This window comes from Alnus glutinosa, chromosome 7, assembly GCF_958979055.1.
Source record: "Alnus glutinosa chromosome 7, dhAlnGlut1.1, whole genome shotgun sequence".
In the NCBI taxonomy this organism is placed as follows: Eukaryota; Viridiplantae; Streptophyta; class Magnoliopsida; order Fagales; family Betulaceae; genus Alnus; species Alnus glutinosa.
In genome coordinates this window covers 3,851,171-3,877,572 of record NC_084892.1, presented here as the reverse complement: position 1 = coordinate 3,877,572, position 26,402 = coordinate 3,851,171, and the positions used below count along the sequence as shown (strand labels likewise).

General features: G+C 38.6%; 3 protein-coding genes across 3 annotated transcripts; 1 reads left to right on the top strand and 2 right to left on the bottom strand.

Annotated features, from left to right (window-relative positions):
* Positions 1 to 11,916: 11,916 nt before the first annotated feature.
* On the bottom strand, positions 11,917 to 15,754 carry LOC133872665 (protein ALP1-like). The gene is made up of 5 exons (XM_062310245.1): positions 15,564 to 15,754; positions 13,330 to 13,821; positions 13,015 to 13,240; positions 12,546 to 12,929; positions 11,917 to 12,257 (listed from the first exon to the last, which is right to left on the bottom strand). The coding sequence occupies exons 2-5, from the start codon at positions 13,819 to 13,821 to the stop codon at positions 11,917 to 11,919; spliced, it is 1,443 nt and encodes a 480-aa protein (XP_062166229.1). The 5' UTR covers positions 15,564 to 15,754.
* A 328-nt stretch (positions 15,755 to 16,082) lies between these two features.
* Positions 16,083 to 19,566, bottom strand: LOC133873809 (2-Cys peroxiredoxin BAS1, chloroplastic). The gene is made up of 7 exons (XM_062311580.1): positions 19,192 to 19,566; positions 18,513 to 18,587; positions 18,226 to 18,307; positions 18,051 to 18,130; positions 17,510 to 17,635; positions 16,514 to 16,627; positions 16,083 to 16,386 (listed from the first exon to the last, which is right to left on the bottom strand). The coding sequence occupies exons 1-7, from the start codon at positions 19,414 to 19,416 to the stop codon at positions 16,270 to 16,272; spliced, it is 819 nt and encodes a 272-aa protein (XP_062167564.1). The 5' UTR covers positions 19,417 to 19,566; the 3' UTR covers positions 16,083 to 16,269.
* Positions 19,567 to 21,662: 2,096 nt separating this feature from the next.
* LOC133874305 (protein SEEDLING LETHAL 1, chloroplastic) lies at positions 21,663 to 24,331 on the top strand. The gene is made up of 2 exons (XM_062312195.1): positions 21,663 to 22,804; positions 23,543 to 24,331. Exons 1-2 carry the CDS (start codon positions 21,863 to 21,865, stop codon positions 23,543 to 23,545), a joined length of 945 nt encoding a protein of 314 aa, XP_062168179.1. The 5' UTR covers positions 21,663 to 21,862; the 3' UTR covers positions 23,546 to 24,331.
* The last annotated feature ends 2,071 nt before the right edge of the window (positions 24,332 to 26,402 follow it).

The following is a 26,402-nucleotide window of genomic DNA, read 5'->3' as shown; positions in this document are numbered from 1 at the left end:
GCTCAGACGCCGGCCACCCACGACGGCTGAAGTCCACCGACGCCGTCCACCCGTACGGTTAGTGACTCTCCATTTTTTTTTTCTTTTTTTCCTTTTTTTTTCAATTATATATTAATTATCTATTTCTATGTTTAATATATGTAAAATACATTTATTCTTTTGTGTTGTGTTTCAGTTTTTTATTTTTGTTATTGTTTGGTTTATTGTTTTGAATTGTATACGTTTTTGTGTTGCTTGGTTTTTTATTTTTGTAATTACAGTTTCTGTGTGCTTTAGGTGTTTGGGTTGAAGGAAAAGACGTGTTTGAGGTATAAGCAAATTAGTAAAAAAAATTGTAATGTTAGACAATAGACTTGTGATTTCTTATCCTCTCCCTACTCCCTCTTTGGGCATGGAATAACATGGGATGAGATTCCTTGTTAAGATGCCCAGTAGTGTCTATGTATAGTATGAAATTACTATTTAAGTCAAAGATATGCTTTTTAATGTTGCAATATTAACCCAGTCCGTTAATCGAGTATAAGGTGGGGGTTGCTCATAGTACAAAATTTTAGATATTCAATCCATTTGTTATGTGGTGTTTTTTCTCCAACTACCACTCCGACGACTTGAATGTGTTATTGAATAAATGGTGTGATGAGGAGTATCAGGTTAGTCATGAATTATATTACTGTTTTGTGTAGTTTCATTAATTTCATTTAGTTGTGTTAATGTTCACATAATAAAAATGTTAATTGTGTAGGAGTATGTTGACCATATGAAGCAATTACGAGCATTGCAAAATACTCCTCATTGCATGGGAACCAAAAGTTATGCGAGGTTGTCACACGAAGAAGTATGTGCACCAATTTATCCCGTACACATAGATGTAAACATTTTATATATATATAAACATGTGTTATAATGTTTTATTCTTTTGCCAGGCTATCAAGGATGACACTCTTCCTACACGAGCACAATCGTACCTAAAAACTCACACGAGGAAGGATGGAAGCTATCCAAATGATGTAGTAAAAGAGAGATGTGTATGCTACTCATTTTTCATATATTATTTTGCTTATATGTGTGATAACTTATTTACGATGCACATTTGTTTGACACACTAACATTTAATACAATATGCAGGAGAGGATGGCGATGCTAATGCCAACCGACTCTGCTGAATTGTCAAGCATGACACAAGGAACGGTATGCTGGAGACATGACGACGCGTATGCCCTGGCGCTTGACAATAAACTGGAGTACGCGTGCAGAGTTCGGCAGGTTGGACCAAATATTTAGCCTGTGCGGGTCCATACGCTCATACCATACACCCTCATAGCAACGATCACAGAATCAAGGGCACGCTGTCTTCCTATAAGAAATATTCACTTCTGAGATGGAGAGAGCACTCGAGGTCGAGCGGGCACGACACGCTTCTGAGATGGAGAGAGCACTCGAGGCTGAGTGGGCACAACAAGCTTCTGAGATTGAAGAGCACCCGAGGGTGAGCGGACACGACAAAAGTCACAAATGGATGAGGTGTTGGCGGCACAGTCTCAGATTATGTCCTGTTTTAGCCAAATGGAGTCATCGTAGCGCTAGTCAGTATCCGTGTTCAGAGTCTCTAATGATAACGCAACGCCAGACAAAAATTATGCACATCATATGAATGTGATATCGTCTGTTGATAGCAGATCAGGTAATAATTAATGGCTTTTTTTTTTTCATGGTATGATTACATTTGTTTAAATTCACGCGTTGCTCAATGCTTAGGACTTGATATGATTCGATCATATTGTTTGCTAACTATATTTGTTTTATCATTCACAGCTCCTACAAAAAATGTTGTGCAATTACCCGATCATGAAAATCTTGATCACGACTGATATTGGGTAACATTTTGGTTTATTTTAGTTGGCGAATACGTACTTGTCTTTTTTGCTCCGGTTTTGTAATCTGTATAATTTGTTATCAATCTATGACAAAGATTGATTGTATATTTTGTTTGTTGAAACTTTTGTTTTGATTATTATGAATCTATGACATATGTTTATTGAAACTTTTGGAATAATTTTTTGGTAGTTGTGATTGTTAATTATTGATAAAAATGCAAATTGTTGCGATTGTGTTGATCATGGATTGATGGAAATGTAATAGAATAGGGTTGCAGAATTTTTATTCGGATTGCAGAATTTTTATTTATTTTTTTTTAAAAAGAATTAACTTAATTAGTGGTGTGTCACTGGTTGACACGCCACAAATTAGGGGCGTGCCGTTTCGCACGCCACAAATTAGTGGCGTGTCAGAACGACATGCCACTATATATAATAGTGGCGTGCCAGAACGACACGCCACTGATATCAGTGGCGTGTCAATCAATGATACGCCACTAAATTAGAAATACTGATACCTTGATTACTGACCTTGTAGAAAGGCCACTAATCACACGTCACTGTTGTTTAGTGGCCTTTCAAGCATCCTGAAAGGCTACAAAAAGTCAGTCACAAAACACTTTAATTTTTGTAGTGCATGTACACCCACGACAGGATTGGAGGCATTTTTGCGGAACGTGGCCGAGTATCTCGGATTCTTGCAGCTTCTCGTCTTTTGACAGGAATGGATTGAACCTTGTATTGGACTTGGCCGCGGGGTTTTCTTTTTGGATTAGGGGTGGGCCTTAGTTGGACTTTCAGGCCCACTCCCCTTTTGATAGAGGTTGTCTGAATTTCGAGCCGACCCAACTGGCTAGGCTGGTTGAGCCCTAACTTCTATAATGGGTCCGTTTAGGCTTTAGGAATGATAATTCCCTAACAGTTTCAAAAAAAAAAATGAACAGATAATGATTTGGAGGCTGGAAATTATAATGCAGACTGCAAAAGAATCAAGGAGGAGCTGGGTCAAACCATCTGCCTCATGAGTAATGAAGGTTTCAATGCAGAATGTAAGAAGAAAATGAAAAAGAAAGTTCTTATTAATAAGTTCCATAATTGAACATTTGATGGACATTGCACGGGACTCAACAAACGGCGACAGTGTGTTGAATTCTTGAAACTCTTTTATCATCTGGCAGAGATCACATTCAGCTTCTTTCTAAAACTTCCTTAGAATAGTTTTTACTGCTAGTCTAATCCTAAAGATGAATTTCTTGGCTTCAGAAGCTTTGAGTTTTTTGATATGGCACTGCAACTTGTTTTGCCAATAAGATACAAGTAATACTGGTGTCTATACCCAAAAATAGACATTCACAGGATTCAAAAGAGCCCATTCTCAAAATATAGTTGCCCTTGACATTCTTCCCATCCTGCAGCACACATAGCAATATAAAACTGCAAATATCTTACTTGATGAAGAAATAATTCCTCAAATCTGTGACTGCCAGCTAGCTATTTGACAGGGCAGACATAGGCAACAACCTTATACTAGATTAAGAAAGTTCTTGTTAGGTTTCTACTATGCCAACATTAAACCATTGTCCATATGATGGAAAAATAGGCAACTTGGCTAATGAATTGTGTAAAAATTTCACAGATCACACACAGAGAGAGACGTCCTAGACAAATTTTTGAAAGAGACGGAAACAAAAGTATAAGTGAAAATAACTAATCTCTAAACAAGTTTATCATATACAAAAGGTGGAGAATAAATTACTAATTGATTATTGAATCAACCAGATTTCTACAAGAATTCTATTAGGAACTCAACCCTGCTTCTTCACATGCTGCCACATTACATTTAGTTATCCAAAACAGAAGGTGTTTAAGTATTAATCAAATGATTAAATTCACCAATTTCTATGGGCTTGAGATTATTTTATACTTACATTTGTTTATCTAAACTCTTGCATTACACCAATCCATTTGCAATGTTTTTTAAAGCTTGATGATTTCAAAGATTTTCAAATTTCTTTTTCTATCTGTCAATAGAAACAAGCGATCCTTTAGCACATGATTAATAGCAGGAATTTGTACAGAAATCACTACCCTTGTAAGCTATTCCCATGAAAATGCCAGAACAATTTTCTAAAAGGCCAAGAGAAAGTGAAAAAAGTGGCCACTTGTGTACCTCAAAAGTTTTCAGGACTATCATCCAACTGTTTCTCATCTTCTATTATCCACCTCCAAGATTTCCTGAGAAAAAGCAACCGCACATTAATACCAAAAAGAGCAGGGCATTCCATTCAGCTACAATTCTCAGTTAGAAAATGACTCACGGGGATCCTCTGCTTCAGATAATTAGCGACTCTGGCCTGAACATCACTACATTTGTGCCAAAACCGACCTTTAAGACTAATCTTCACAAAAGGTCCATCTAAATCAGTAAGTTCGACTTCTCCTAAGAACATATGTTTTTTTTTTTTTTTTTTTCACCTTTTTAAGCACCAAAAACTAACACTTTTTCACAATGTTCAAATCAAAATACTCATATTTGTGTGAATGTGTGACGTAGCGCAGGCGGATAAAAGTGAAGAGAAGCTGCGTTCTCAAGCACAAAGTTCAACTCGCAAGTTAAAGAGGAAAATCAAACTTTCATTCAATGATAATATCATTCTTACATTGTTTACTTTTAATAGTGAAGCCTTATGGCTTGTAAAAGGAAATAAATAATAAATAAAAGTTGTCATCAAATCCTCACTAATGAGAGAGATTTGATGGTCAAGGGGAATCTCAAAATTTAAGGAAAAGTACCACAAAATGATTATCAAAATAAAATAGGGGAATCAACAACTCTTCCACGATTTCCGCACGAAATCTCCAGAAAATCCGCTCGGCTGCTCCTTCCGCAGAAATCTTCCCCCTTGATTTATCGAGCTGGGTCTCGGTCATGTGCTGGAAGGGATCGAGCTGAGTCTTGGTTATTTGACAAGGTGGGATCGTGGCATTTTACCGAGACAAATGTCGGCACATCTCTTCTCGGATATGATCCGAGGTCAATACTATCCGAGACTACTATCCGAGATGACCATGACCTTCTGAGGCGCATCCTCGAATTGTCCTACATCCCTACATCAGTCTCCCCTTCTTCAAGAAAACTCGTCCTCGAGTTAGCGTAAAGTGGCTCGTCGGGATGGTAGGCAAATAGGTCAACCACATTGAAAGTATTGGAAATGGCCATATCCTCGGGAAGTTCCACCACATAAGCATTATTGTTTATCCTCCTCTTAATCCGAAATGGCCCGTACTTTTGGCTCTTCAGTTTGCCATAGGTTCCGGCTGAAAGTGGGTCTTGCGCAGATGCGCCATCACCAAATCACCTTCGTGGAAAATCTTTGCTCTCCGTTTTGAATCAGTGGCACCTTTGTATTTGTCATTCGCCTGTTCCAGATTCAGACGCACCTCTTCATGGATTTGTTGCACTCGGTCAGCCATATGCTCGGCTGCAACATTCAATCCCGGCAGCTTTGGAAGAGGAACCAGGTCAAGAGCATGATTTGGAGGTTTGGTGTAGACAACCTCAAAAGGTGACTTGCCTGTGGATCGGTTACTCATACAGTTGAAGGCGAACTCAACTTGAGGAAGGTTGATGTCCCACTGCTTTGGTTTGTCTCGGGAAACACACCTAAGCATATTTCCGAGAGTTCGGTTGGTCACCTCAGTTTGTCTGTCAGTCTGCAGATGACAAGTGCTGCTGTAATTGAGAGAGGTATCGAATCTTCGCCACAGAGTCCTCCAGAAGTGGCTAAGGAACTTTACATCGTGGTCCGAGGTGATGGTCTTGGGCACACCGTGTAACTGAACAACTTCTCTAAAGAAGAGATGAGCTACATGGGAAGCATCCGAGGTCTTCCTACAAGGAATAAAGTGTGCCATTTTAGAGAACCGATCTACAACCACAAAGATCGAGTCCATACCTCGTTGGGTCCTCAGAAGTCCAAGCACAAAATCCATGCTTAAGTCTTCCCAAATGTTCTCGGGCACTGGCAGCGGGGTGTAGAGTCCGGTATTTTGCGAACTTCCTTTTTCGGTCTGACATACAGGGCACTTTGATACAAATTTGTCGACATCTCGCCTGAGTTGTGGCCAATAATACCGATCCGAGACCAATGAAATAGTTTTGTCCCGACCCACATGACCACCGAGTCCTCCTCCATGCAACTCCCGCATTATTTGTTCACGCAGTGAGGTTTGGGGAATACAAAGTTGATTTACTCGAAACAGATATCCCTCCTGGATGTGGAAGTCGGTGTTTGGTTGCATCAACATGCACTTCTCCCAATCTTCTTTAAAATCTTCATCTTCGGCGTATAAAGCCCGCAAGTGCTCTAAGCTTGTTATCTCGGACTGTAAGGTCACAAGTAAAGCCGAGCGTTGACTCAAGGCATCTGCCACCTTGTTCTGTTTTCCCGACTTGTGCTTCAACACAAAAGTAAACTTCTGCATGAAAGCAATCCACCGGGCATGCATCCGATTCAAATTGTTTTGCGTATTGACGAACTTCAGAGCTTGGTGATCATTGTATAGAACAAATTCTCGATGAATCAGATAGTGTTCCCAATGCTTCAGGGCTCGGATCATTGCGTAAAACTCAAGCTCATAGGTCGTCCACTTCTGCCAAGCTTCATTCAACTTTTCACTAAAGAACTTTATTGGCCGACCTTTCTGGGACAATACTGCTCTGATTCCCACAATGGAAGCATCACAATCTACTTCAAATAACTTTTTGAAGTCAAGCAAAGCTAGGACCGGGGCTATTGAAAGTCACTCTTTGATCACGGCAAAACTGGCCTCCTGCTCTGCTACCCATCGAAACTGCCCTTTCTTCAAACACTCGGTAATTGGGGCTACCAAGCTGCTGAAATTCCAAATGAACCTTCGGAAGAAAGTGGCTAGGCTGTGAAAGCTTCGGACTTGCTCGACTGTAGTGGGCGTCGGCCACTCTTGAATGGCTCGGACCTTCTCCTCATCTGCTTGTATGCCCTCGGCACTTACAATAAATCCGAGGAAGAGCAACTTGTCCGTGAGGAAGGTGCATTTCTTCAGATTAAGGTATAGCTTATTGTCTCTCAACACACTCAAAACTTCTCGGACCTGCTTCAGATGCTCCTCGGTATTTTGGCTATAAATCAAAATATCATCGAAATAAACTATAACAAATTTACCGATGAAAGGCTTCAGCACTTGGTTCATCACCCGCATGAATGTGCTCGGTGCATTCGAGAGCCCAAATGGCATCACCAGCCATTCATACAGACCCTCCTTCGTCTTGAACGCTGTTTTCCATTCGTCCCCAGGTCGGATCCGAATTTGGTGATAGCCGCTGCAAAGGTCAAGTTTTGAAAAGACCTTCGCCCCTGCTAACATATCGAGCATATCATGTAGCCTTGGAATGGGGAATCGATACTTCACCGTGATTTTGTTGATAGCTTGGCTGTCAATACACATCCTCCAACTCCCATCCCTCTTTGGGATCAGTAACGCTGGCACAGCACAAGGACTCAAGCTCTCCTTGATCAGACCCTTTTGGATCAGGTCCTCTATTTGCTCTCAGAGGATCTTATGTTCCTCAGGACTCATCCGATAGTGGGGGAGGTTAGGAAGACTTGCTCCCGGCACCAACTCAATCTGGTGCTGAATGTCCCTCATGGGAGGTAACGCGGTCTGTAATTCAGCTGGCAAGAGATCCCCATACTCATCCAGCATCGGCTGAATTGACTTAGGAATATCTGTCTTTGACTCCGACATGACACCCTTAACTACCATAGTTAGGATTGTCTCAGCAGTTTTCAATTCCTGCATATCTCTGTTTCTCCGAGGGTAAGGAAAGACGGTTTGCTTGCCGTGGTATGACTTTGAGGTGTGTTATTAGTCCCAGCTGGTACTAATATAATCTTCTTCCCGTGCCACCAAAAGAGGTAGACATTGTCTCGTCCCTTGCACGTGGTGTCTACATCGTATTGCCACGGTCATCCCAACAAAACATGGCAGGCATCCATGTCTACAATATCGCATTGAACCTCGTCTTGGTACGACTACCTGATTGAGAAAGGCACTCGACAAGTGTCTGTGACTCTCGTATCGGCTCCTTTCTTGATCCAACTGATTTTGTAGGGGCTTGGGTGCTTCTCGGTTTTTAGTTGCAACGTGTCAACCAATTTTCGAGAGACAATATTCTTGCAGCTCCCACTAGCTATATTCAGATTGCATACCTTCTGATTGATAGTACATCGGGTTTTGAAGATGGTGTGTCGCTGCGTCGGTTCTTCAAGTTTCGGGGCTAACAGCACTCTCTGGACTATGCAATTGACGAACTCTCCGTCGTCACCTTCGATGAATTCTCCTCCTTCATATTCACCGAGTTCATCCTCCTCAGTCTCTACTGAATCCTCTGGTAAGACTCCTTTCGCCGATTCCACCGTATTTACCGAACGTCGGCTCGGGCATTCATTGGATCTGTGACCTGGTTGGCCACACCTGAAAACATTTACCGAGAATAGGCTTGGTGTATGGGTTGTTACTACTTCCGTCAACTCCCTTTTCCCGAGGGGGAAAGGATACTCCTTTCGCTGCCTGGGTGTTACTGCTCTCACCCTGAAACCTTCGGGGCTGTGAGCTTTGTTGAGGGTTCGGTACAATCGTTGATTCTCCCCTTTTCTCGGACTGCCTGAAAGCTTGTGACCGACCCGAATGTCGCACCATCTGCGACTCAATCTTCATGGCTAGGTTCAAAGCTTCGGACAAAGTCCACACCGTATGTAATGAGACTTGATCTTGAATGGCCATGCGCAACCCACCAATATACCGAGCTACTTGCTGCCCCTCAGTCTCGGATAGATTGTTCCGAGAGTCCAACCGATAGAACTCCTCGGTATAATCCGTAACTGTCCGAGTTCCCTGTCGGCAATTCTAGTACTGCTGGTATAACATTTGCTCATAGTCTGGGGGTAAGAACCGAGCCTTCATCAACTTCTTCATTTTTAACCAAGTCCGAACCGGTTGCTTTCCTTGCCTCCTCTGGTTGCTCTGCGTTTGTACGCCACCAATTTCACTTGTTGAGCCTCTGGAGTCTGCATGTAGTCAAAGAAATTCTCTACTTTGAGAATCCAATCAAGGAAGTTCTCTACGTGGAGATGACCATTAAAGTTAGGAAGGTCAATTTTAACCCGGAAACTGTGGGCATTCTCCGGTCTTCTTCTATCGCCTTCTCCTTCCTGGAGGTGGTCTTCCTCCTCACTAGATGACTCTCTGAAGGGTTGAGGCCTTCGTCGAGGTCCAGGACCACGTTCTCCCCCGGGATGGCCACGAGCCTCTTCGTGGGCGCGATTCCGGGGGTGTTCATGGTCCCGGTTGCCATCAACGCCCAATCCAGCAACTGCTTGCTGTAACGCTTCAAGTGTGCGTTCCATGCGGAGAAATTGCTGATCATGGGTGTCTATGGCTGCCCAAAGGGCCTACACTCCACGTTCTTCGCCGTCGGAGTGGTTGTCGTCGTTTTCGTCTCTTGCCATCAGACCAAGATAGTCAAGGCTCTGATACCAATTGACGTAGGGCAGGCAGATAAAAGTGAAGAGAAGCTGTGTTCTCAAGCACAAAGTTCAACTCGCAAGTTGAAGAGGAAAATCAAACTTTCATTCAATGATAATATCATTCTTACATTGTTTACTTTTTATATTGAAGCCTTATGGCTTGTAAAACGAAATAAATAATAAATAAAAGTTGTCATTAAATCCTCATTAATGAGAGATTTGATGGTCAAGGGGAATCCCAAAATTTAAGGAAAAGTACCACAAAATGATTATCAAAATAAAATAGAGGAATTAACAATCTTCCACGATTTCCTCACGAAATCTCCAGAAAATCCGCTCGGCTGTTTCTTTCCAGAAAATCCGCTCGGCTGCTCCTTCCGTAGAAATCTTCCCCCTTGATTTACCGAGTTGGGTCTCGGTCATGTGCTGGAAGGGACCGAGCTGAGTCTCGGTTATTTGACATGGTGGGATCGTGGCATTTTACCGAGACAAATGTCGGCACATCTCGTCTCGGATATGATCCGAGGTCAATACTATCCGAGATGACCATGACCTTCCGAGGCGCATCCTCGAATTGTCCTACATCCCTACATCAATGTGTGACCATGGGAGTATTGACCTGTTATGCCGACAGAAGAGTCAAAGATCTGCGCCAGCTCCGCACGGGCATCATCTAAAACCTGTCTAACGTTGTCTTCCGTCAGATAGAGCGGTGGTGGGGATGAAAGAGCGGCTGCTAAAGCTGGAAGCCTCGTACGACTCGTTGATGATGTCAGAGGCTATGCAACCACTACCATTCTCTTCCCTAGCCTTGGCCTTGGCCTTTCCACGAGGTTTCGGATGTTTGAGATAGGAAGAGAATCACAGCAGAGGACTGATGATAGCATCACGGACATCGTGTGATGATGACGATGATGGTAACGGCGGAAACACCCCTCCAGCGACATCCCTTTTCACTTCGAAGCCTCTTTCTTTCTGCTCTAAATTCTAATGAAAAGACATCAAGAGGAGGAATGGATAGCTTTTTATTGGACGGTATAAACCATCGAGTATCAGCAAGCCTGAAATCATTTCCCTGATCCATTTTATGGTAAGTTGAACTCTGTACGATTAAGCATAGAAACTAGAAAGCAATAGGTACGATGAAATGTTGGCATCCGACGGAAAAGTGCATCGGAATTCACACCCACGTGACTCTAAACGACTAGTTTGTTCATTGTAGGCTGAGGTAGCGGCGGCGAACCACCCTCTTGCTGTCCTGTTTGCCCTCTTGCTGTCCCGCCGCTCAGTAATGACTCCGTTTTTAGGTTTTCATATCCTCTTAATTCTCTTACAATCCGCGCTATAAAAAAACACTAATGCTCCGTTTGTTTCGACGTAAAATGGTTTCCGTCGTAAAATGGTTTCAGGGAAGTCATTTTTCAAGAAACCATTTTCCGTCGAAACCATTTTCCGGTGTTTGGCGCGTACGGAAAATCGCAAATATTTTTTTATATTTTTATTCAATCATATTAACTTATAAAAATCAATTTTTATTCACAACATAAAAATATTAATGTAAAATAATATAAAAAAATTAAAATTAATTTTTTTTTTAAAAAAAAAAAAACTAAAAAATTATGTTTAACTAAAATATACACATCGACTAACAATAATTATATATTTTCAAATTGGGAGAGTTATAAATAACATCTAACAATAAATTTAAATTACCAACAAAAGTTTAATCATAAATATTACCATTCAAGTTCAACTATAAATATTGCAAAGTTTAGGCTAACGTACTACAACCATCCAAGTTCAGTCATATATGTTATTTCAATCTAGTTAATTAGTATCTTACTACATATCAATACTAAACAATTTCTAAGCTCCATGATTTTTGAAGAAGTTGTCCAACCAAAACTTTTTAAGCTTAGCATTCTTTGCCAAAAATCCTCTTGCGACATTCTCATCTCCTATCAAGTGGTCAAATGCAGATGCAAGCATAAACTCATCATATCCTTCCACCTTCATTACTTCCTCATAAAGATAATCTGCATCGACTCCCTTATTGAGAGATCTAACTGCTAATGCAACATCTTTCAACTGTTCAGCTATCAAACTATAAGTATCTTCACTGTCAGCACGACTTCTTTTCCTGTGTGACCTTTTGGCTGAAGCAGAATTGGAAGAAGCAACATCTTTTTCTTTTGACAACGCATCATCAAAATCCAAATCCACATGTTCTGAATCATCTATATCAGCAAAAGACTTTGAGAAACTCCCAGTCGCCATATCCTTACCAACAACTACGGCCATCTCATCGTACATTTCAATTTTTTTATTTAAAAATTGCTCATGCTTAGGATGCGCCTGTGAAAAAGAGAGAACATAATTTACTATATAAAAAAAATACTATAATAATAAAAAAAAAAAATAGACTTTGAGAAACTTCAAAATTAATATAACTACTATAATAAAGAAAGTAAGTTTCATACCACCACTTCCTCTTCATACACCTTTTTAGCACAAGTAATCATCCTCAAATTGTCATCCCATCCAAAGCCACTCTTCCCACGTAGGGTGTTGATGCTAGTCCACATGTTTCTGATGGTTCGAAGGCGGTTCTCAACATGATCAGATGCACATTCTACTCCAAATTTCTCATTAATTGACCTGGCAACTAGTGCGAATGATGCAGGTTTGAATGTGTTTGAAGGCTTATTTCCTTTAGCAGCCTCATCAGCAAGAATTTCAAGTAATAAAGTGTGCATTGGTTTTGACCACCTGAATTGCTTGTTTGTAGTGTCTTTTTCCTTGTTTTTGCCCATTGCTACAATCACAAACACATAAATAATAATGCAAGATAAAAAATAAAAAACACAATGCAAGATAAAAACAAACTTATATCATAAGTTGGATTAAACATCAAACAGGCAATATTATATAATCAAATCATTAAAGATAGAAACATAACCGTCTTTCAACATGACTAATTCAATTTTGTTCACATTATAACGTAAACCATACAAGAGAAAATAAATCTACAAATTTCTTCTATTTTTATAATCATCCCACATCGCATGACATATTACATCCCTTTTGATTGTCCATTCTCTACTTTCCTCTTGAGCTTCCCTTTGCGTTTGATAGACTCTACTACTTTGATTTTGAGATCCAACATCACGAACAACCTCTTCCATAATTGAGTCATTTGGATCAACACCCATAATGTGATTGTGAATAACACAACATGCTAATACTACATCCACTTGTGTCGGGAATGACCAAAAAGGTTCTGCATCCAACACACGAAAACGTTTCTTCAAAATTCCAAACCCTCGTTCAATGGTGGTTCGTAAGGACGAATGACGAAGGTTAAATAATTCTTTTTCATTTTCAGGTAAATGATCACCAAATTCTTTCAAATGATACCGAACACCACGATAGGGGGAGAGAATTCCATTTCGAGTTCCATAACCAGCATCACCAAGATAATACTTACCTACAAGTTTACAATAAAAATAAAATCATAACTAATTAATAAAAGGTAATCAACCGGAACAAAACGTAATTTTATCCCTATATACCTTCAGGAATTTTGAATCCCTCTGGCCTAGTGAGTGCATCGTTCAAAACACGGGAATCATGTGCACTTCCTTCCCAGCCAGCTAATACATATGTGAATTTTAAGTCAAAGGTAATGCCAGCTAACACATTTTGTGTTGTTCGCTCTTTTCGACCACGAAACCTTCCTTGGATTTCGATTGGAACAGATGCCCGAACATGAGTTCCATCTATTGCTCCAACACAATCCTAATGATGACAAAAGAAAAAAAATTACGTTTGTTTGACAAATTACTTGAATTTTTTTTTAAAAAAAAAAATCAAATTTTCAAACGTACCTTAAAGTATGGGTAAAACCTTTGGCTGTTCCTTATTTCTGGTGGCGTAGAATTGTCAGGTTTTCTAATTAAATGTTTATATAGCCTCAAGACTCCTCTGAGGACAACCCTAAAATATCGATGAACAGACTCAATCGATCTATAGAACCTTCCACCAACCACTCGAAACCTCACATTATGTCCAATAATGTGTAAAAACATCAACACTTGTTCCTTAATAGACATGTTAATGGTTTCACGTATGAGGTTGTTGTCAGCAAGACTTTTACATAATCCAAAGAAAGCTGTAGGACTCATTCTTATCTGATCAATACAATCTTGCTTGCCTCCATAAAGAATACTATCCATATAAATCCCTCTTTCATACTCTCGATTAACATGAGGTTCTCTACGTAATAATCTCTTAGATCTAATATCTTCTAAGATTACAGCCCCAATAGCAAGGATAGATGCAACTGCGGCCATAACTGTTGCAAGAATTTTTTCATCCATCTACAAACAACACAAAAAATTATTAAGGTATGATATTCCATCCAAGCATAAAATATTGAGACGTCAGAGAAGCATCAAGCTGAAGTTGACAAGAAGGATAAAGATAAAGTTGAACGACAATCTGCAAAAGCCGAGGAGGAAGATAACAATAACCAACAACCAGTTCAAAGAAGAGATAAAGAAGTTGATGTGATAAGATGAATTGTAATCACTTTGTAGCTGTTATAGAAATCTCAATGTTCCCAAAACAGAGAGTGTGGAACATTTCAGCCATTACACTTCTTACATCTATTTAGCGGGGTTCTTTATTCAAGGCAGAGGGTTTTTGTGCTCTCAGCTTTATATGATCCACTAAAAGGGGATTCAATGCAGAAGTATGTGCAGGAGGCTGAGTTGCAATCCATGTATCTAATGATGGGCCAAGGCTTAAAACCAGTGGCTTCTGCAAAGGCAGGGAATGTTGTGGCAATTGGAGGCCTTGGTCACCACATACTGAAAAGTGCAACTCTGTCATCAACAAGGAACTGCTGGCCTTTCTCAAGTATATCTACATCTCTTATCGTTCAACCACAAGAAAATTTCAAACTAGAATACCAATCTCTTAAAAAAAAAAAAAAAAGTCATCTAACAAGCATTCCTGCTTGATTAAGACAGAAAAATAATCTTAGACATCATTTGAGTAAACATAAAAAATGGATCACAAGGGAATGATAAAAAGAAGAAAACTCAACAGATTTAGTGCATCAAATGCTTTGAAAGACCTCCAATAAATTGAAAGATGTGACCATCTCAATGAGGTCCAAGAGAGGTATTTGATACCTCGTTGATGACCATTCAAGAATCTTGTTTGATTCTTAACCACTTCAAGACCCTAACAACAAAACCTCTAGAGGATTCCACCCTTCCAAATCAGAGGAACAAAAACAAAAAGCAGATCCCTGGACAATGGTGACAGATAAAAAAAGGTAAGGCAAGGAATAGAGTAAAGAAGGAAAAAGAATATCATTAGCATCCACCAAACTCAAGGGATCACACCCTGAAGTCGTGGAAGGAGTCGGATACACACAGACACACCTAACAAGTGAAATTTAAAAGGCAAGATCATCAATTCATCATATACGTGGTTCTCCTTTTGTATCTGAGAGATTGGGCATTGTGGACGAGTCTATTGATGGTGACACAGCTGCTGAGACATCTTCAGAAGTAACTTAAGCGTTATCCATGGAAGCAGAGCAAAAGGGAAAGTTGATAAGAAAAGGTTGGAGTTCAAGTGGACAGTGGACTCATATTAGAATCTCATCATCTTCTGACCTACAAACATTACAACTTGTATAGAGACATTTTGACAAACACTTTGAGTGCATACAACAGCCAAACACAGGGGTCCCAACCTCTGTCAATCGTGACCCATGACAACGTGTAAATGCAAGTGAGGGTAAACAAAGCAAATATCACAGAGAGCACAATAGCGTCACATAGGGAAAAGATACAAAGTAATCAAGCCACCCAATAGCAAATATCCCCACCCCCCATGCCAACAGTCCCCACATAGCAGAACCAGATCAACCAAAAGCCATATATCACATTTAAACCATATAAATTCAAACAAGGGAGAGAAAGCGAGAGAAAATGCAGAATCGGGTTCTTCCCTTGAGTTTTCTCAGAAACCAAACGGAAGTGAACGCTAAAAACCCAAAATGAAAATGAAACCAAACGCAACAAAGAGAGAGATGTGAGATTACCTAAGATGCTAGCAGAGAGAGAGAGGAGTTGTGCGGTTGAGCGTGAAGGAGAAGATGAGAGAAGCTGTCGCCCGTCTGTATTTGAGGAGAAGACGAAACTCCCGTAAAAAAGAGCTGAGTGTCGGGCTTGCGGGAGGAACGAACGAGAGTAATGAGCGTGGGGGAAAATGATTTACGGAAATAAAAAGCGTAAATCATTTTCCAAATTTTGTTAACTAATTTTGGTCAAATGGAAATCAATTTACGGTTGACTAATATTTACGCCCCAACCAAACACCGAAAAATACGGAAATTATTTTCCAGAAATCAATTTACGCCGAAACAAACGGAGCATAAAAGAAAATCTCTTATAGTTTTTTGATGGTCCAAATTTAATTTTAAATTTTTTATAAGAAAAAGAAAGTGAAATCAAATCAGAACCTTTGACAAAATTACAGGAGATCTCCTGTAGTTTTTTTTTTTTTTTTTTTTTAACCATACCTAAGCCAGCCAAATCTGATCATGTTTGAACCCATGGTATAGTAAAGGTAGTAATGCTTCAATTGTACTTAGCTACATTCATACAGTCCAAAAAACGGGGCAAGTCCCGCACTTATTCCCACCATCTGCTGCTCAAAAGTCAAAGACATTACATGAATACAAAACTCGTTTACACCACGCTAATTGAAATAAACAGGCAACTGGGGTCATAAATGGTAGCTCCACTCTATATTGCTGCGAAGTACTCTTTGCTGAGCTTAGGATCTGGCTTCATGGACTTCTCTCCAGGCTTCCATCCGGCAGGGCAAACTTCATCTGGGTTCTCCTGCACATACTGCAAAGCCTGCAGGAAATAAAGCAACAATGACCAATTTAGAAGGCAACAAAGAAATAGGAAAGCAAAACTATTCCACATAAGAATAAAAATGAATCCGCCAAGTCATTGTCTTGTCCTTGAAAATAAAATTTACCTGGAGTGTTCTCTTTGTCTCATCAACACTCCGACCAATGGCAAGATTGTTAATGGTGGAGTGTTGGATCACTCCTTCCTTGTCAATGATGAAAAGTCCCCTTAATGCAATTCCCTACAAGATTGAAACAGAACTTCTAATTATAATCAAAGAAAACTGTAGCTAATGGTGAAAAAGTGTAATTACAATAACAAAGCATTCATCCCAAGTCCCAACATTTAACATGCACTACATTGTACTTTGTCTATCCCATATTGTTTCTCCACTATTCCATTTAATGTTCCAAAAGATTGTCTACTTCGAAAATCAATGAAAATAATTTTAGTAACTTATATAACTTAACCTTTATTTTATATGAAAATTCAATATCCTCTAAAATAAAATACAACATAAAATACACGCAAGATTAAGCATAAGATTTTGTAGCAAAGACATAATATATGCAAGATTTAACACAATAGCTAGGAACTTTTATTCTGAGATGTGTACCTATCAGCCTATGCATATTTGAGTATTATATATGCATATATCTTAACATACAGCTACACATTAATAACCACTTCAAAGAACATTTTCATATTCTGTCTCATGTGCCACATTTTCTGATAAATTTCCAAATGTCATCAAATTTTAGTATGGTTAGATAACCCCAATTTTCTGCAAGGGGTTGGCCAAGACTAACCACATCACTCCATATATTTAATTAGATCGTACCACTTCATATGTTATAAAACAGTTCTTAAAACCCCATGAAAAACCAGCTTAGGCTTTCTGTTGGCAACATGAAGCAGACAATAATAATGGTATAATTCAACAGACTACAGAAAAAGATGGCATGGTCAAGTCTTTCTGGCAACACATGTTGCCTACAGAACCCATCATACCATGTTCTGATCAACTTACCCATTATGATCTGTATTTAATTTTTTGGGAAAAAAGAAAACCCTCAAACAAGCTCTTTAACAATGAAATTCTAGCCCAAAAAGGTATTCATACCTGATCTGGGATCAGCACACCATAGGATTTTGAGATTGATTTGGTGACATCAGAAATCAAAGGATACTTCAGATCACCAAGCCCACCAGACTTTCTGTCTGTTTGGACCCACGCAAGGTGCGAGAACTACAAAAAGGATAACATAAGGACATCAAGATAAACAAGCAATTTCGAATTTAGGCCACATCAGTAATCTGATAAAAAAAGGAAAAAAGGAAAAAAGAAAAAAGAAGTAAAAAGAAGAGTTCTACAAAGAAAACATAAATGGACACACTCCATCCGGACACAGAGGCTCTAAAATGGCACCCCATCAACAATCTCAAAAGTTTTGAATGATAAGCTGATAGATCAATTCGGTTCTACAATCTAACCCCTATATCACAATACACAAACTTAGTGCGTATAATATTTGTTGCTGAACCAAAAACTAAAGAATACACCAATTTACCAAATATAAATATATTTATTAAGAAAAAAGAAATGGAAGGATTGCCAGCCACTGGCTTAAGAGCCTTCAAATTAAATGGAGGAAACAACTTACCACACTGTCGATTGAAACACCCAATATTTCCGTGTTTAGCTGCTCAAATTCAGCATGGCGGTCACTGAAAGCAGTGATCTCTGCAAATGAAGGACAAGAGAAGAGAATAATGGTAAGCCTTAGCATCAACTTAATATGTAAACTTCAAATTCCATTAGTTCAGTGTCAAACAAACCTGTGGGGCAAACAAATGTGAAGTCTAAAGGGTAGAAAAAGAGAATCACATATTTCTTCCCAATATATTCAGAGAGTTTAACCTGAAATGGAGATGCTTTGATTAAATGAAAACCTGATAAAAAATCCATCCCAGCTAAAAAAAAAAAAAACGCACACTACCCATATTAGGATTGGCTGAAAAATTGACCAACACTATAACTCAAACACACCCAATATAATTTGGAGTTTGCAAGAAATAACCATGAGTGCCACTCAGAATTTGCAACATTATTCTTTGTAAACTACCTTGATGAACTCCTGATCAAAAACAGCCTCTGCCTCGAAATCCGGTGCTACATTTCCAACCAATGGACGTAAAGACTGCAAAAAGAGCAATTAGCCCATAAAACATAGACCAGGATTCATAACACGAAAAATTACATATATACACACTCCTCTAGAATTTTACATTGCCGTTAACAATGGCATAAGAAAATTAACTGAAATACCCTTCTAATAACAAATTTATCAAAAACTTATGGTAGTTAAGCACAAGAGCCCATTAGAGTCTCTGCCTGTTATTTAATTTCTAATCTTACTCCATAAATATCGATACTTCATGAATCCTGGCCGTCCATTCATGACCAATCCATCTTCCAATGCAACACAAGCACTACCTTTCCTCACTATATTATCAGAGACATTGAATTCAATTATCTTTATAAATACAAAAAACCCAACTATTTAATATCCTCCACAAGAATCCTAGGCCATAGCATTATACACTTTTGAACGGAAACCAAACTTATAAATTCAAAAAACCCAACTATTGAATATCCTCTACAAGAATCCTAGGCCATAGCATTATACACTTTTGAACGGAAACCACACTTATAACTTCAAACGAAAGGGTTACGGTGCACTTAAAAGCAAAAGAAACATTGTGAATGTATTAATCTACAAGCGGGGAGTCAAAATTACTTACACAGGCTCTGACAACGAAGCTCCGTCGAGAATGGGAGCCACGAGAGAGCGAGAGGGATCGAGAGGCGTGGGATTGGATGGGTCTGCGGAGGCCGTTGAAGGACTTGGGGATGGTTAGGGTTTGAGAGAAGGGCTTGGAGATCGAGGCCATCGGAGCAGCAGCTTTGGAAGAGAAAGCCCCAGAGTTTGAGGAGAGAAGAGCGGTGGCGGCAGCTGAGCAAGCCATTCTTTGGGATTTCAGGGGGGAGAGTGACAGAGCGCGTAGAAAGCTCTCGCCTCTCACTGGCTCACTCACTCACTGTCGTTTGGGAAGTCTAGGGTGGAGAAATCGATTTGGTGGGTGAGAAGATAGGATAAAGCGAGGAAGGGAACGGGTGTGACCGTGTGAGGTTGGTGGGAGTTATTTTTACGGGTAACCGACTCCAGGCATTGGGGAAACCGGGAAATGTAGGTGATTTTGAGCCGGCAGTTGTGGACGTAATTGGTTTTATTTTATTTTTTTTAGCAATTATAAAAAGGGTTAAATACCACATTTGTTTAAAAATTTTATTTTTTCTCATCTATTGCTCCGTTTGTTACGGCGTAAATTGATTTTTGAAAAATAATTTTAACATTTTACGGTGTTTGGTAGGGGCAAAAAATAATGGTCAACGAAAATCATTTTCGGTTTAACCGTAAAAGCTTCTTTAATTTTTGGAAAACGATTTACGGTTTTAAAAACCGTAAATCATTTTCTGAAATTAAACTCTTTGTCCTTCCACGCATGTTTGATATTTGATTTCGGAATCCGACGACATTCGGCCACCGTCGCCGGATGCCGGCGGACCAGATTTCGATTGAAAATGGTTAGAATCCAGCCATGGTCAGTACCTGACCGGATCTGGCCAAAATGGCCTAGATCTGGCCGGATCCAACCAAACATATTCGCCGGAATCCGGCAACGATGACTGGACGTTGCCGAATTCTAGTGACAGTTGCATTTTCGCCTTTCGTAATTTTTTTCATGCGAACCAAACGCTGGAAAACATTTTTGAAACAATCGAAAATATTTTACGAAAGAAATCATTTTACATTGAAACAAACAGAGCATAAATTTCAATCATTTATGATACATCGCTCATGATTAAAAATAGATATGGTATTTTTGTCAATAAATTGACGGAAGTCCATGTCAATAACTTTAAAAGAAAGACACATGTCCATGTGCCTATTAAAAATTAAAAAACTAGAAAACTAAGAATATTAATAAAATTAAAAAATAAAGATTTGAAAAAAAAAAAAAAAAAAAAAAAAGGATGGTTAGTTACGCCATGGCTTGGGGTGGGTCGAGCCACCCTTTTTTTTTCTTTTTTTTTTTTTTTAAAAAAAAGGTTTTAATATTTTTAGTTTATCAAATTTTTTATTTTTTATTTTTAATGAGGCATAGGGACACCAAACACGTGTATGTTTGTTAAGGGTACTGACGTGGACATCTGTCAATTTATATTCATAAGTTAGACAGAAGCATTATCTCTGTTTTTAGTCACAAACGATATATCATCTACGATACAAATTAAAACCTATGTGGAAAAGAATTAAAATTGTTAAATCAGATGGGACAAAAAAGAATTTAACCATTATAAAAAACACATTTTTATGTTACAATTATTACACTATGTTAACATGATCAATCGAGTCATTCCAACCCACAAAGACTAGGACAAGGATGTGACTTCCAACCAACTCTTGATTTTTTTATTTTTTATTTTTTTAATTAATGATTGATCGGTTGGTTAAGATTATCACATCAGTATTGTAAAATAGTTATGTAATAAAAATGTAGTTTTTAACATTACTCAATTTTTTTAGAGTAAAAGACCGTTTAATATTGCCTAGAGAAATAGAGCTCTTTCTATATAAAAAGTTTGAAAGAGTTTTTTTTTTAGAAAAAACCTCATTTTCAAGTTTCTTACAACCAGTTTTTGAGATTTTTTTTTTTTTTTAAAAAAAAAAAAAAGAAAGATTTTAAAGTTTTTTTTATCACACCAATATTATTATTTTTTGCCTACAAGAGATTTTTAAATACTAAAAATACTTTTTAAATTCTTTAACATAATTTCACACATGCACGAATGGTAAATACTACAGTACTACACCGTCAATTCTTATATTTCTTTTTTGTTTTTTAACAAAAACTGATTTAAAGGATAATAACACTACTACATCCTCCCAAATGAGAGAGTGTAGGACGGTAGGACCTAAACATTACTATTTTTTAATTGTAGGAGTAGCAAAGTATTTTCAAGTAAGCTTTTAGCTTCGGCCCACTGGGCTTGTTTTTCACTCTCCCCCTTAAAAGGGCCGAAAAAGGCATAAACAATAGGAACTGGTGTCATTTTTTAACAAAGAAAAAGAAGAAGGAAAAGGAGGTTCTCAGAATAGTCTTATAGAGCCTAGGCCGTGGTTCTTTTGGGCCTTACCTTTCCCTTGTTGCTATCTCTCTCTCTCTCTCTCTCTCGTTATCTCACTCTCTATGAAACCAACCTCCTTGGATTGATTTCAGATAGCACTAGCACACAATCTTGCAATGGTAAAGTTCGGAGCCTTATCCTCTGCCACCCACACCACCTCCTATACAACCCCCACCAGAGAAAAGAAGTTTCCCTCACCATCAGCCATGTAGCACCCAAACAATGCACCAAGAAACACTCCACTTCCTCTCCACCGCCTCCGCCAAGTCCTCCTTCACATCATCTTTCTTCCATCCTAAACCTCACCATGGTTTCCCTTCACTTTCTCGCCCAAGAAACCCCCACTTCTCTCCCATCTCTTCCATCAAAGCAACCGTCTCTCTCCCACTCAAACCCCCCAAGACCCCAGAAATCCTCTCCATCTCCCCCCCAACTCACCCGCAACCCAATTCCCAGTTCCAAGAGAAAATGCTCTACCTCGACTCCATTGGCCTCGACTTCCTCTCCCTCTTAAACCACCACCCTCCGATCATCTCCGCCCCTCTCTCCGACATCAAATCTACCGTCGATTACATGACTTCCCTCGGCTTCACCGCCATCGAGCTCCGCCGAATCGCCGGCATGTGCCCCGAGATCCTCGCCTCCCGAGTCGCCGACATCGTCCCCGTCTTCACCTTCCTCCTCCGGGAGGCCCGCGTCAAGGGCTCCGATCTCAAGCGCGTCATCAACCGACGCCCCAGATTGCTCGCCTGCAGCGTCAAGCACCGCCTCCGCCCCACCCTGTACTTCCTCCAGAGCATCGGCATCTCCGAGGTGAACAAGCACGCCTCTCTGCTCTCCGCTAGCGTCGAAGACAAGCTCATACCCAGAATCGAATACTTCGAAAATATCGGGTTCTCTCGCCGAGACGCGTTGTGGATGTTTCGGCGATTTCCGCAGCTGTTCAATTACAGTTTGAAGGATAATTTCGAGCCGAAATTGAATTACTTCGTGGTGGAAATGGGGAGGGATTTGAAGGAGCTGAAGGAGTTTCCGCAATACTTTTCGTTTAGCTTAGAGAATAGGATTAAGCCTAGGCACCAGTGTTGCGTAGAGAAGCGTGTATACTTTCCTCTCCCTGTGTTGTTAAAGGCGAGTGAGGCACAATTCCGTAATGGATTGGAGGTATGTTGTAATTCTTCCTTACCGTTGAGAACTTCTCCTTTGTGCTGTACAAATTATGATATCTATTCATTCAAAAACGTATAGTGTAAATTTGGGTTTGAATTTTTCTTTTGCCATGTTTCAATTGGTGGGCGTTGTTTGGCAATTTCTGAAAAATTATTTGGGAACTTTCCTGAATTTTCAAAATTTAATTGAATTACTACAATTCAACTTCTGGATTACTAGTAAATGTACATAGCTTTTATGTTGTGGAAAAGCTCATGTTGTCTAATATGATGTTAACGGTTCTGTTTATACCGGTAGAAAAAAGGCTGCTGTCTACGTGATATGAAAGTATGAACAATATTTGACTGTCCTTGTGCTTTGTCTATGTGGTTTAGGAAAATGAGACGATCTGAGATGTTGCCCTGCAGATTGGATCCGAGCAGGATCCTTCTATTATACATTTCGAGTGCCAAATCCCAAAATCTGAGATTTGGACTTGGGCATATGTTATTTTGGCACGCATTTGAACAGCTCTTTATGGATAAGTTTGAGGTGATTGAATATTTAATCGAAAAGATAAATGGATAAGTTTGAGGCGATAGAATATTTAATTGAAATGAGGGGTGAATTATAGAGGTAGGGTTTGAATTTAGGACTTATATATTATGATACTATGTTAAATCACTATTCTGATTCCAAAAACTTGAAGCTGATAAAAAAGGATAAGCTTAATCATTCAATTTGTTGATACAGTGATTACGCACGTCGAAGTCAAACGTCCGATTCCAGAAATCTGAAAAAAGTCTTAAGGGTCAGAGTGGCACGCTGGTGGTAGCAGTGGAATCACCTCTTATGTTTAAGTTAGTGGAGGTGAATTTGGGAAGATGAATAAGCAAAGAGCAGAGTATAAGTGTAAGAACAATGTACATGCGCTATGATTTTTCTCACCTTTTGTAGAGGTTGTCTGTCCTTTGTCGGTAAATGAGCCAGGTAAGGCAAGTGTCGACTGACACTAGGATCACCTATTGAATGTGGTGTTTCTTCTTGATTTTATTTCATTTTGCTCTTGGATCCGTCAGCCTCTATTCCTTACAGAGTGTGTTCGAAATGGCAGGTCATTTAAGGCTCGTTGCTAGCTTTACTTAGAGAGAAAATCGCCAACCGACAATTTTCTTTTTCTGCACATCTTTGATTGGTAGGTCAATAATTAAGATGATCGTGGTTCGCTACAGTTTGGGGCGTAGGCAATGGGAGGGGTTCTAGTGTGTGCGTAGCTTGGTGAGCCCGGATCTACTTTTGGGCTAATGGGTTTTTGGTTTGGATATAATTGGCTAGAGTTTCTTGATTTGGCTAAATGGAAGTTAGGTAGTATAAAGGTTAATGAAAGGGATTTAGAATTCACTTGTCTCAAGATTGTGTATTTGGATATCTGTTGGTCATTTTCTTAGATTTGCTGTAAAGGGAATAACACCCTTAGGAGTTGCGAATTTGTTGCATAATGTTTCTTTGCTTGCCTTAACAATAATGTCTTGTTTCTTTGCATTTCATTTCATGTCTCTCTGAATTAAATGGAGCTTACAAGAAAAATAAAGCCAAAACCAGTATATGGAAAAGGTGGTTCACCAAAATTGGGAAGTTTTTCGGCATAGAAGTGATAAATACTTGATCGGATATCTTTATTCAAGTGATAGAGCAATGACAGGCAGGGGTAAACCAGCCGGCCCTGCCCGCCCCTTTTCATTAAAAAGAGATTTTTTAATGAAAAAGCAACTCTGATGTGACATCAGAAGTTGCATTTTCATATAAAAAAAAAAAAAAAAAAAAAAAAAAAAAAAAAAAAAAAAAAAATTATTTAGAAAGCCTGCTGGGGGACGGTAAAACGTCCCCCAAATATCATTTCCCCAAGTAATGAACATCTAAAACCAAAGTGATAAGTTAGCTTTAAATTATAGGAAAATTGTGATATGACCTTGTATTCTTTACTAGATTTTGTCATTAAGGTCTCATTTTTTCAATTTTACAAATTTAATACCTGAGTTTATGGTCATTTTAAATCTAATACTTTTCATCTATTTCTCCCTCGAATATATATTACAAATTTATATGAAAATCGATTATATCCTTCACATTACTATTTTTATTTTTATTTTTTTTTAAAAAAAAAAACATAAATACAAAAATGCAAAGTTTAGGGTGTTGTCCAACAGGCAACAACAACCCATTACCTAGCTCCTAGGCTAACATCCAACCAAAATGGGGCTGGGTAACAGTTCAGCCATGGCAGGCTGTTATCTTACCACGACCGTTGTTGGGTGGCTGTTACCAGCCACAATCGTAGTTGGGGTAACCCTAAACTTTACATTTTTGCAATTTTTTTTATGAGGGGCATAATTATATTTTTATTATTTATTTTGAAGAAAATTTGACGAAAATATCAAATTTAAAATAATCACAAAATTGGGTCTCAATAAAAAATTAAGGTCTTAATATTAAAATTTATGGAGTGCCGGTAACAACCGTGGTTTTTTGGATGGTCAAAACCTGCAGTGATTTGTCAAATGCAGAGCAGCGGACGTTTGTGGAAAACTGGAATTCAATGGCCATCGGGCTATGCCTTCAAATATAAAAAGCTAGCGGTGTAGTTGACACATAGACAAACCAAATGAGGAAGTTAAAACTCTAAATTTAGAAGCATAAGAGAAACTGAGAAACGACGTTGTGTAGAGAGTGAAAGTCAAATGATCACTCGTGAGCACGACTTTATTAATCATTTCTTATGGAAAAATCGTCCAAGTGAATAGGGGTAACTTGAATTTTTAGGTTTGTGTCTAAAAATTTTAAGAAATTAATTTTAAGAGGTTCATTCATATAGAAAAATATATATTTTAGAGGGTTTTTAAATTTTTTAGGGGACTGAAGACCTCCACACCACAACGTGTTTTCATCCCCGCAAGTGGAGTTACACATTGTTTTTCTAATGGACAAGTTTTCTTCAAATTAGATCATAGCAAATTTATCCATTTCAATCTATTAAAATTACAATTTTTAAAAATATGTATGTGAGAAACTTATATTTTAAAAATAAATCTCAATTTAATAGACTGAATTTAAGACATTTTCTTTAATTCTTTTTTTTTTTTTTTTTTTTTTTAAAAAAAAAAAACCTTTGTTCTTTTACTAATTACTCGCGTGCAATATGCTTACCCGAAGATCCTTTATAAAATATTTAAAATTATTTTTACTTTTACTTCACATTAAAATATTTTTTTAATCAAAAAATAAAATTACGCTTTAAAAAACATTAAACGACGGATCATAATTATTTATCAAGATTCTCTTGTCACCATCGTCGCATTTCTTTCAAAAGCGTGAAATTGTGGACATAAATGAACTCACAGATTTATTGTAGCATTTTCAAGAGTAATAGGTAACTAGAAGTCTAAAACTGATGCTAAGGGCATGTTTGGGTAAAATTTATTTTTTTAATTATATTTTATTATTTTTCAGAAAACATGTTTGGGTTATTTCTTGAAATTTAAATTCTACTAAGGTTTTATCTAACTTTTTTTTTTAATTTTTTTTTTTTAAGTTTTATAAACCATCTAAATATAAT